This window comes from Podarcis tiliguerta (genome assembly GCF_965153285.1).
Source record: "Podarcis tiliguerta genome assembly, chromosome: 7".
Lineage (NCBI taxonomy): Eukaryota > Metazoa > Chordata > Lepidosauria > Squamata > Lacertidae > Podarcis > Podarcis tiliguerta.
In genome coordinates this window covers 77236967-77249100 of record NC_139540.1, presented here as the reverse complement: position 1 = coordinate 77249100, position 12134 = coordinate 77236967, and the positions used below count along the sequence as shown (strand labels likewise).

Sequence of the window (12134 nt, the reverse complement as noted above, 5' to 3'; positions counted from 1 at the left end):
ACCCCCTCAGCCTTGCTGATGTGCTCCAAAGGAAAGCAGAACAGTACGTTTGGCACCAGCTTGGCTGCAGGAGTTGCGAGAAGGAGGCATACAAGGTGCCGTCCAACCATCTTAGGGACTCCACTCTGGATTGGTGTAGGATTTACCCCTTTTGTGGGGTGGGTTAATCCAACTGATCTGGTTAATCTTGGCTCATGTGTTGTCCTTTCACTTTATGATAACCCTTTCTCTTTCTCCCCAAATGCTTTTTTCTGTACAGTGTGTTACTGTGGGAGCACCTCTCGAGAAGTGTTGTGTGGGACAAGTGAGGATCATTTCTCTTGTCTGAGAACTTGTGGCAAGTAAGTCCTGCTTAGAACCTGAGCTCAGTTTTGTCAACGTTTGTGGATTAACATAGCCTTACGTGGCATAAATTATATTTCTTTAATTTCAGAAAACTGTCCTGTGGAATGCACAACTGTGCACAAGTATGCCATCCCCAGTCTTGCCAGCCTTGTCCACGGCTGCCACAAATAGTGCACTGTTGCCCTTGTGGGCAAACGCCCCTTAATAAATTATTAGAGCTGGGGTGCACAGAACGTAAACTCTGCACAGATCCCATCCCATCGTGCGGAAGAACATGTGGAAAACCTCTGCCTTGTAGTAGCTTTGGTAATTAGAATGTTGCTTGCTTGTCTATGTAACATTCATTTGTGTTGAATTTTATTGCCACTTCCAGAACGATTTAAAAAAAGATGACATAAAAGTGCATTTCTGTGGCGGCAGTTCAAGTTGATAGAAAAAGCCTATATAGAAAAGAAACTTTTCTTTGGGGAGGAAGACGGAAAAGAGGTTGTAAGCTGCTCTGTGTTTTACCAAATGGTTGTACTTGTGCGCAGCCTCTCACCTCCAGCCACCAGGATAAAAAGGATCTAAATGCAGTAAGAAAGGCAGTTTTTCCAAGCTGGTGAATCCTGCACAAGAGCAAATGAATGGAGCACCATACCTTTGTAATGTATAGACCTAGTGTGATGTAATGCATAGTACACCAGACTTGGGCTAGGAACGCCTGTTTTCAAATACTTGCATGACTGAGCTTGGGTCAGCCATTATCTGTCAGTCTAACCTACCTCACAGGACCTAGTGAATGGTATATTCACAATAAAGTTAAAAGTTTCAAAATTTGTTGCAAAAGCGGTATCATGGACAACTAGTGTTATTGTTTACTCTAAGGAAAAGAATCTGTGATTGCTTATTTTGCTCAGGGAATACATAGTTACTCTGAGTTGTATCCAAATTAGCGTTACCATGCCCCATCAATTCAATAATATCTGGTTGTGCCACAATACTTTCCGCCCACCCTCCTCCTCCAGCAGGCCTCTAAATCTGTTCTAGGGATTTTCCCAACCCTCTGGAGCAGATTTTGTAAGGGTGTAGGGTGAGGAAGGGGAATCCCATTTGCTGACAGGACACGTTAGTTAAATATGACCCAGTGTATTAAAGTTTCAGTTGACCATATTCTCTTAATTATGCATAGATGCTGTTCATACATGCGAAAACCTCTGCCATGAAGGAGAATGTGGACCGTGTTCTCGCACATCAAAGATTTCCTGCAGGTGTGCCTTAAAAACAAAGGTAATTCCTGAAAATAATAAAGAATGAATATTGAAAGTAAAACAGTCTTGTGGCACTTGAAAGACTAAAGCATATGATATCTACTTTTTATGTTTGCATGGTTATCTTCTAATCTGAGCTTGCAAAACTGTGTTTCCGTTTCTGTCCCATGTGATGTGTTTTTTCCTATATAAAGATATTTGTGCCGCAATTATTGACGGTCCAATTATTTTTGGCAGTGTTACATAGCATTTTAACCAAAGTATTCAAATATTTTTAAAATACCATATTTTTCGCCCTATAGGGCGCACTTATTTTTTTTGGGGGGGGGGGGAATAAAGGGAAAAAAATTATTTCCCCCCTCGAGCCCCAAAGAGCAAAGAAGCCTTGACAGCGAGCGGGATGGATCCCGCTTGCTGTCCTGGCTTCGTTTTTAGCCTTGGGGCTGGGGGTCCGGGAGCAAAGGCGAGATTGCACAACCTCGCCATCGCTCCTGGAGCTTGCGGGGCTGGGGGCGGGGGAAGCCCGAGCTTCCCCTGACCCCAGCCCCCAGAACAGGCTGCTGTCCGCAAGCCTTGGGAGCCCGGCGGGAATTCCTGCCGGGATCCCAAGGCTTGCGGATAGCTTCCTGAAGCCTGGAGAGCGAGAGGGGTCGGCTTCAATGAAAGCCTGCATTCGCCCCATAGGACGCACACACATTTCCCCTTCATTTTTGGAGGGGAAAAAGTGCGTCCTGTAGGGCGAAAAATACGGTATATGTGCTATAATGCTTACCCATGGGCCATTTGGCTTCCCTCCCTCTTGTTTTGGAAATGTGATGGTGTAAGAATCCCCAAGTAGTATTGATGAGGTGAATTGGGCTTGAACCAATGAATTCCAGATCTCTCGATTCCTGCAGCTTACCCTAAAATTGGGTGATTTTTAAGGATCAGCACCCTAATAGCATAAGCTTTTCAGTATTTAATATCTTGATACTTAATGTGGAGAAAGAGAGAACCTTTTCCCCCTTCTCTTGTAACACTGGAACCCAGTGTCATCCAATAAACTGACCAGTAAGAGGTTGTTGTTGTTTAGTCATTTAGTCGTCACTGGCGGAGGAAGAGGGGGGCGGGGGGATCGCACCCTGTAGGCGGTGCGCTCCGCCCCCCAGAATGCTCACCAGCCCGGCCCCCACCTGCTCTGCGCCCCCGGTGTCAGAGCATGAAGCTCTGCCACCGTTAGTCGTGTCCAACTCTTCATGACTCCATGGACCAGAGCACACCAGGCACTCCTGTCTTCCACTGCCTCCCGCAGCTTGGTCAAACTCATATTCGTAGCTTCGAGAACACTGTCCAACCATCTTGTCCTCTGCCGTCCCCTTCTCCTTGTGCCCTCCATCTTTCCCAACATCTTTTCCAGGGAGTCTTCTCATGAGGTGGCCAAAGTATTGGAGCCTCAGCTTCAGGATCTGTCCTTCCAGTGAGCACTAGATCATACTCTCCAGTGAGAGATTATGGATGGACAAAAGGAAGTGTTTCTCACACTGTCTAGCTAAACAATGGAATTTGCTTCCATAGGACATGATGATGCCACCAGTTTAAGACGATTTTAAAAGTGGATCAGTCAAAGTGATTTAAAAGTGGATCATTCAAATTTGTGGAGGATAAGCCTTTCAGTGACTCTGGTCATAATGGCTATATAGTACTTCCAGGATCAGAGGCGCCAGGCCTCTGAACACCAGCTGCTGGGAGCACAAGTAGGGAGAGTGTTGTTGCAATCCTGTCCTGTTTGTGAGCTTCTCATAGGCACTTTGTTGTCCTCTGAAGAAAACAGAATGCTGGACTAGCAGCAGGGCTCTCTATATTCTCATCCAACCTCTGATTCCCAGTACTGGGGTTTTGGATTTCCAATCAGCTTCCAATAAACTATTGCCTGTATAGTGTAGCAAATGGACTTTATGGTAGTGTTGATTTCAAAGGGGAGTTTTGCAGTCGCTAATGCAGCCACACAGAGTAGATCTCTCCTTTTATTTTTTTATAAACTGACCCATGAGACTGATATTTTCAGTCCTTTAACCAGATCAGGAGGCTGCCTCTAGACACTTTTACATATTTGAAATTCTGTTTGTTGATTGTGAAATACATGCTACTATCCTGAATTGTTGTCCCCTCCTGTTGGTTGTAAGGTGACTGCTTTTGTGTGCTTCTGGAATAATTCAGCCTTCACACAATTCACTGGATTCATCCATCACAGTCAGACTTTTCAGTTTTCATATGCTGAAAGTCTAGGTGCAGTGAGAACCTGTGGCACTGATAATTTTTGCGGTGGTTAAGATGTAATATTAGCTGTTGCAATGTGTTTTTCTTTAATGTCAGTCTGATGGTAGAAATAATGTGGCTATAATCCAATCAATTTTCTTTTCTTTAGGAAGTTCCTTGTGCCTCACTCAAAAATCAAGGTAACAAACACATTCATGGCTATTATATGCTGGTACCCTTGTGAAATAGCACTACATGTGCCATGTAAACACAGTGGTTGCAACTCACAAAGTTGGCTGAGGCTTTCAGTTATTGACTACTGAAAGAGGAGACGCCTTGCCTGTTACAGCCAATGCTGGGAGCCCCGTGTGTATGAAGAAACGTTAATCATGGCTGCTTGTTGTCTGGCTCCTTGACACCTCAGAAAGCACAAGCATTTCCTGAAATGTCATTGAAAGCACATAGGCAAAATTCTTGCATATATGCACACATATGTATACAGTGGTACCTTGGTTTGCAACCGCTTTGGATTACAACCATTTTGGATTACAACCACGTCAAACTCGGAAGTGTGTGTCCCTTTTTTTGGATTACAACCCCTTTTTTTTATTACAACCCATTTTGGGGGGGAGGCCGCATGGGCAAAAGCGTGCCTTGGGTTACAACCAGTTTTGGTTTACAACCAGACCTCCGGAACGGATTGTGGTTGTAAACCAAGGTACCACTGTACACTCTTCTCTGCTTTGAGAACTTAATCTGTTCCCCAGAAATGGTTGGTTAGGCGAGTGTTCACATACCAAGCCACTGGTTTCAATTGTTTCCCATGGGGGAAATCCCACTGTGTTCCTGACCTAGAAGAAATGACAAAATCCATGCTTCGCAGGTCCTACTGCGTGTTTGTGTGTGTGTGTGTCCTGCTGCCACTCTCTGGGAATTACTTTACTTAATGATCTCAGCAAATATAAAATACCATAGAGTAACAACTTTATAGAAACCCTCTTCCTTTTTGTTTTTTGCTGGTTGTACACAGCTAATTAGGTTGCTGCGCTCACTATTCCCTGGTTCCCTTTATTCAGTTGTGGTTTCTCTTCATAGTTTTTCTGCCTGCACCTTCCCACAACAGCATAACAGTGGACATTATGCTGGGTATATTATTATTTATTTATTTATTTATTTATTTATTTATTTATTTATTTATTTATTTATTTATTTATTTATTTGTACCCCGTCCATCTGGCTGGGTTTCCCCAGCCACTCTGGGCAGCTTCCAACAAAGATTAAAAATACATTAAAATGTCACACATTAAAAACTTCCCTAAACAAGGCTGCCTTCAGATGTCTTCTAAATGTCAGGTGAAGGAGAAGCACCACGTAGGAGCCAATCCTTCACGTTCACTGCTGTTAAGTGGGAAGATCAAATCCTGTGTGGTGCTGCTGTTGAGCAGGAAAACGGAGAACCTGTGTGGCTGGCTAGGAGAGGCAGCCAGAACCAGAACTGAGGAAAGGAGCCCCGGGAACAGTGGCTGCGGCACCAAAATGGCTGTGCGCAACCAGCACAAATTAAACGAGAAAAAAAGAGGACTAAGCAAGTTTATTTTAAGCCATTACTTTATTTGCACTGAGACTAAGGAAATTCATTCTCAAGAGTTTTGCTTACACCCAGGTTTGGCTGTTTGGATATCTGATTCAGCCGTTTGTGTAGTGAGGCCCCTTGCAACTTTGTGATTCTCTGACTCTATGAGGTATTGGGGCAAAATCCCTGTAAATAAGTGAATTTTCGCATAATGAGCAGGCGGATAACAGGACCTGTGTGTGTATATATATGAAATATGCAAATATTCCTCAAGGTTTACCTGCAATTGATATACTGCTTCTTACACAAGTAATCATTAACTCCCATGTGGCTTTGGCATTCTATACTTGTCATTCACTGAAGCCAGATAAGCCAAATTAAGTTTTAGGCCTCATGGTTGAAATGTTTAGTAACTTCTAAATAGGTATCAGTCTTCTGCTAAATGCAAAAGCAATTCTGTTTTATGAGTTATGGTATTTGCTTTTCCAGTTGCTTTTTATATGTTGATACAATTCTTAAAATTGTAGCTTAATGTTTCCTGTAAGCTGCCTTGGAAGGGTCCTGAAAGGCAGGATACTAATAAGATTTGCCTGCGTTCTTTATATGGGTCTTGCAAGGGCTAATGTCTTATCACAGTTAATGCAACATGGAGCCTAAGGGTAGGTGCAGTAATTTTCAATGAATAGCAATCATGTAAATGTATTTTCTCATTTGTAGTTGAAGTTGTGTTCTTGTGTGACAAGAGATGCAACAAGAAGCTGTCATGTGGACGACACAAGTGTAATGAGATTTGCTGTGTGGTGAGTTCATAAATATAATGAAATATATTTTTTTTCCAGCAGAAAAAGAAATTGTTTTTTCCTTTTATTAGTTGTTTGAACTCTTAATTAATATTTAGAAGGCTGGCTAATAATAGCCATAAGCAATCATCCTGGTTTTGATCTTTAAAGAAATTTGCTTGAAGCCATTTTGATTAGTCTTCTTTAGAGGCTGAAGCAAGGAACAGGTTGATGTGAAACTTCGTGGGTTTTTAAAATTAATGTTCATTCAGAAAAAGAAAAATACATATTCCCATATTCTTAGGTTTCTTCCTTATACATAATTTCTATAACGACTTCTCATCACCCCATTGTGGATCCTAAATGCTTTAACGTGTTGCACTCTTCTTTATCAGTCCAAATCATTTAGAAGAAAAACCAAGTATTAAGCATAAATTATTAATTTGATATAAAGGAAAGAGGGGGCGCAATTTTCATTTCCCCCATCACACATCAAACGACATAACTTACAACACACCCACCACGTTTTTTCTTTTGCAGGACAAAGAACACAAGTGCTCTTTGATTTGTGGACGGAAACTCAATTGTGGCATCCATAGATGCGAAGAACCTTGTCATCGTGGCAATTGTCAGAAGTGTTGGCAGACAAGTGAGTGCACATCAGAATTGTGTCCTCTATACTAGTTTTGAAATACGTAGTCAATTCGCTTCACTCAAGTTGTTTAAAATTAATTAGTTTGTTTAAAATTATGAGTAAAATCCCAATCCTTGATCTGTGCTGCTGGAGAGGGTTGGGAACAGGTGGCAGTATCCTTTTGCTGGGCTCTGCCATCATGGGGGCTCCCATTCAGCTCACCAAAAGGATAGGAAGTTCGGAAGCTACGGTTGGCAGTATTCCTGCTGTGGGTAGCTGGCGTAAGTCCCCAAAATGAGGGTTTTATTGGGGCAGAGCAGAACCGCCAATGGATCTGCTGGGTACAAAGCAGATTCATTTCCCAGAGTTGTGCTTAATCTGAGTCTCTGCTGGGGCAGCAAAATTGGAAAAACAACCACCACCACCTCCTTCTTGGTGTGAGCAGCAGAATTGTTGAATGTGGCGGTGAATTTGCTACTCTTTCCCACCCTTCTGTTTGTGACCAGGGCTTTGGATTGATCTACCCCTACATTGAGCACAATGCAATACCCCTTAGTTTCAATTAAGTCCCATACCGTTTTCCCCCCAGTTTGCTTTCGTGCCCACTTTTTTAAAAAAAAAAATAGATAAGTGCCTGCTATCTATAGATATACTGGTCTATATGGTTAGTTATCAGTTGGATAACAGGTCATGGAAACTCTTCCATTGTGTACATGAAAGTCTGTTGTGCCAGCAAAGCTGCAGCAACCTATTTTGGTTTTGTTTTTCTTCAGGCTTTGAGGAATTAACGTGTTACTGTGGTGAATCAGTGATATACCCCCCAATACCTTGTGGTACTCGACCACCAGAATGTAAACATTCATGTACTAGACCTCATGAATGTGATCATCCAGGTAAGACTTACATACAAACTGCATTTAACAACTACAACAACCATGCCAAACTAAGATGATGAATCTATTAAATTTTCAAATGTATGATGTAACAGTGCAGATTCAGGTGTAGGTTTTGAACTTAAATCTTAATATTAATTTCTGAACTCCAGAACGTTTCTTACTGTAGTAAAATGCAGGTGTAAAAGCCTTCAAAACATTTTCTTAATTCGTAGAAGAATAAATAGGGCATTCACTTCAAATAAAAGTAGATTCAAATACTCTTCATGTGTTCAGAGACCTGATAAAAGAGAATTTGGTAAAGTTTCCTCTGTCTTGCTAGTAGAATAACTGAGGCAGTGGTTATTTTTTCGATTAGCGTGGAACAAAATAGCTTGAAATACAAGGTTGCGTCTGTTGTTGCTATTCTGCTTGCACAGCAGATTCTACTGCACAATGGAACTTCCCCCTCCTTTTCTCTCCTCTGTTACACCATCAAAATCTGCTCCAGGGAGTTGGGAAACCCTCTTCAGAAGATTTTGGTGGCATTTGGGGAGAATACATGAACAGAAGGGACGCGGGTGGCGCTGTGGGTAAAAGCCTCAGCGCCTAGAGCTTGCCGATTGAAAGGTCGGCGGTTCGAATCCCCGCGGCGGGGTGTGCTCCCGTTGCTCGGTCTCAGCGCCTGCCAATCTAGCAGTTCGAAAGCACTCTCGGGTGCAAGTAGATAAATAGGGACCGCTTACTAGCGGGAAGGTAAACGGCGTTTCCGTGTGCGGCTCTGGCTCGCCAGAGCAGCGATGTCACGCTGGCCACGTGACCCGGAAGTGTCTCCAGACAGCGCTGGCCCCCGGCCTCTTGAGTGAGATGGGCGCACAACCCTAGAGTCTGTCAAGACTGGCCCGTACGGGCAGGGGTACCTTTACCTTTACCTTTTACATGAACAGAAAGTCCCATTGCGTGAGTGGAATTGCACTGGATAAAATAGCATTGGATAAAACCTAGTAGGTTGCGAGATGATCCCTCACATGGAATGAATTAATTTGATTAGCTATCAAATACCTTCCCACAATACAGTGTAGATGGTGGACATTCTCTGGCAAAGAATAATGTCATAGTTTGCACTGTGAAGCCTCTTTTTTGTGCACTAATAGAGGAGTCCTCTTTTAAGCTCAGAGGAAGTCCATCTTGAGAACTGGTAAAATGATACCACATTTAAAATGAGAGCAGACCAAGTGTCTTAGATGAGGTCGTAATTGATGTACCAATCAGTGGAGCAACCATGTAAAAATTTGCTTGCCTGATTGCACTGAACAATAGAACGTAAAAATATTAAATGCTAAAATACATGGCTTTAGAAGGACATATTTGAATTTGTTTCATTAAAGAGATTTCGTCTTGAAACATTTCCTTACGTTATTTGAAACTCGTTTTCCCCCCTTCTGTGGATGCAGTGTATCATTCCTGTCATAGTGAAGACAAGTGTCCACCATGTACATACCTCGTTCAGAAATGGTGTATGGGAAGACATGAGGTAAGTGTGACTGTTTAACTTCCCATTTTTAGAGATAAGGTAAGGCATAGCTGTGTTTTATTTGTACATGTTAGTGGGGTTGCAGAACTCATATCTGCACACTGTACAGCTGGGTCCAGATCATGTCTTGATTTATTAAGCTAAGATTTAAATGAACCTTTTGTCTGCACACACAGCCCCTTCTCTTCTCTCTTTGCAGTACACCTGGGTCAAATACAAATGACTCCAATTGACCACAGTGTCCTATTTCATCTGAACCAGGCTTATCATAGCTTTCGGATTGAATGGGAAACCATAGTTAATTGTATACAGTTATACCTTGGATCCCGAAGGCCCTGGAACTCAGACGTTTTGGCTCCTGACCGCCTCAAACCCGGAAGTGATTGTTCTGGTTTGCAAACGTTCTTTTGGAACCCAAAGGTCCGACGGGGCTTCCGTGGGTTCTGATTGGCTGCTGGAGCTTCCTGCAGCCAATCAGAAGCTGCAATTTGGTTTTCAAACGTTTTGGAAGTTGAACGGACTTCCAGAACGGATTCTGTTCGACTTCCAAGGTACGACTGTAGATCTGTACTTCATTTGGGTGCAGTGTGAAAAGAGAAGAAAGTCTGCATGCATGGGCAAAAGGGGTCATTCATATTTTGGCTTACTGAATGAAAATGGACTAATTGTCCAAACAGAACTTAGGTTTTTAGATGCTTTTTTAAAAAAACAGGCCAAACCAGTTTGTTTCCTCAATGACAAGGCTCTTAAATTTGTGCTGATGCAGAGAATGGAGTGTGAGTTGTGTTTACATTTTTTTGTGGCTCTGAACTGACAAAGCTCTTTGAGTATTAGGCAGCCCATGCCCATTTTGGGGGGGGGGGGGGAGCCTCTGTGAAAAATTGTATTAAAATATGTGGGCTTAGACAACTATTTACTACCATGAGTTGACTTTTGGATAGCCACTTTTACAGTGAAAATCTGAAGATAACTCTGCTTTGTGAAGGGGTTCATCATGTGTCTCACTGGAACGCAGATGCCTGATGAACTCATTCAGAAGCCTTTAATGAGCACAGGTCCCTTCATATGTCTGTCAAAAAAGTTCCTCTACAATGAGAGATGGGCCCAACCTATGCAGTTAGTATATCTGCTTTTAAATATTAAGACATTCTTAAACCTTATTTCTTACAAGGTTGTCCAGTATCCATCTCTTTGTTTCTTCTTCTCTTTTCCTTCCTGGCTTAGTTGCGGAGCAATATTCCCTGCTACCTCACTGACATCTCCTGTGGTCTTCCCTGTGATCGAATGTTAAAATGTGGAATGCACAAATGTAAAAGGATTTGCCACAAAGGGGAATGCCTCATAGATGAAGAATGCAGGCAACCGTGTACTATCCTTAGGCTTCACTGTAATCATCCATGTATGTCTCCATGCCACCCATCTTTACCATGCCCCACAACGTCTTGCAGTGCAAAGGTAGGTGACATAAAAAATAATCAGACTTTTTTTCCCAAAAAAATAAATAAATGTTTTCATTTAATGTCAGCCACTTTAGATGGGCAGCATGGCCCAGTCTGCAAAATATAAAAACCACGGCCTTTCTTTTTAAAGCTGATTTTGTCAAATGGGTTTGTACAGATGTCATGAACTTGAAGTTTCATTAGTTTGTGAATGATACCGTTGTTGAGCAGGGAGCAGGGTATTAATTGGTTTGTGGTCAGTTGTTCTTGTTTTTATTATGTGTTTTGTGTTTTTATATTGTATCTTTATGTTGTGAACCACCCTGATATCTATGGATAAAGGGCAGCATACAAATTTAACAAGTAAAATAATAAATTAGAGAGCCACTGAAATCTTTGATGTATTGCATTCATGAAGAATGTTCTGTGTGAAGCTGTCCTGAACATTCAGCTTCATTGAATGGCCATGGGTTCTAGTATTATGAAGGGGGGATTTCTCTATACAGCACTGATGCACTGTATATGTTATTATAGTAGATATAACCTTGATACTCTTCCAGTAAATCAAGCGGAGTGTTTGGCAGATTATTTGGATTGCTACTGTTATAGGGTAGTTCAGCCTGTTGCCGTCCACATGTTTTAGATTACATCTACCACCAGCCTCTGGCAACACGGCCAATGGTCAGGAATGTCTTGGAAGTCGTCTAAACATCTGGAGGGTACTAGGTTGGGGAAGGTTGATTGCAGTAGCTTGATTTTCACTTAGATAACAGCAAATGAATCCATCGTATTTTAGGGAATCAGGGAATTCTCACCTGTGTTTTCTTCAAATCATAAAATACAGTGGTGCCCCGCAAGACGAATGCCTCGCAAGACGGAAAACCCGCTAGACGAAAGGATTTTCCGTTTTGGAGGTGCTTCGCAAAACGAATTTGCTATGGGCTTGCTTCGCAATATGAAAATGTCTTGCGAGTTCTGCGGGGTTTTTTTCCCTCCCCCGCTTTCCCCCCAGCCCCTAAGCCGCTTAACAGCTGTTCTCTAAGCCGCTTAACAGCTGATGCTAAGCCGCTTGACAGCTGATCTAAGCCGCTTATCAGCTGATCCACTAAGCCGCTAATAGCCTTTTAGCAGCTAATCTGCTAATCCCTTAATAGCCGCTAATCCCTTAATAGCCGCTAATAGCCACTAAACCGCTAATAGCGCTAATCCGCTAATGGGCTTGCTTCGCAAGACGAAAAAAACCGCTAGACGAAGAGACTCGCGGAACGGATTCTTTTCATCTTGCGAGGCACCACTGTACTTCGGAATGTTAGATTCCTGCCATATTCCTGTTTTTGTGCCATTATAGGTTGAACTTCATTGTGAGTGTGGGAGAAGAAAGGAGACTATGATTTGTTCAGAAGCATCAAGCACTTTTCAAAGGTATTTACTGGCTCTGACTTCTGTAGTACAGTAGGCCTGTGCCTTACGTGA

The 12134-nt window shown here is 42.5% G+C and overlaps 1 protein-coding gene across 3 annotated transcripts in view; it reads left to right on the top strand.

Moving 5' to 3' along the window:
- NFX1 (nuclear transcription factor, X-box binding 1) overlaps positions 1 to 12134 on the top strand; it is a 34863-nt gene that overhangs the window by 11583 nt on the left and 11146 nt on the right. For all 3 annotated transcript variants that reach the window (XR_014513355.1, XM_083449321.1, XM_083449320.1), the window contains exons 8-17: positions 260 to 341; positions 434 to 651; positions 1517 to 1614; positions 4000 to 4030; positions 6121 to 6203; positions 6723 to 6831; positions 7590 to 7709; positions 9143 to 9222; positions 10447 to 10677; positions 12010 to 12083. Coding sequence is in view for 2 of the 3 variants with exons in the window: in XM_083449321.1 (XP_083305447.1) it covers positions 260 to 341; positions 434 to 651; positions 1517 to 1614; positions 4000 to 4030; positions 6121 to 6203; positions 6723 to 6831; positions 7590 to 7709; positions 9143 to 9222; positions 10447 to 10677; positions 12010 to 12083 (1126 nt within the window). In the remaining variant the exon portion in view is untranslated. The remainder of the gene's footprint in view (positions 1 to 259; positions 342 to 433; positions 652 to 1516; positions 1615 to 3999; positions 4031 to 6120; positions 6204 to 6722; positions 6832 to 7589; positions 7710 to 9142; positions 9223 to 10446; positions 10678 to 12009; positions 12084 to 12134) is intronic.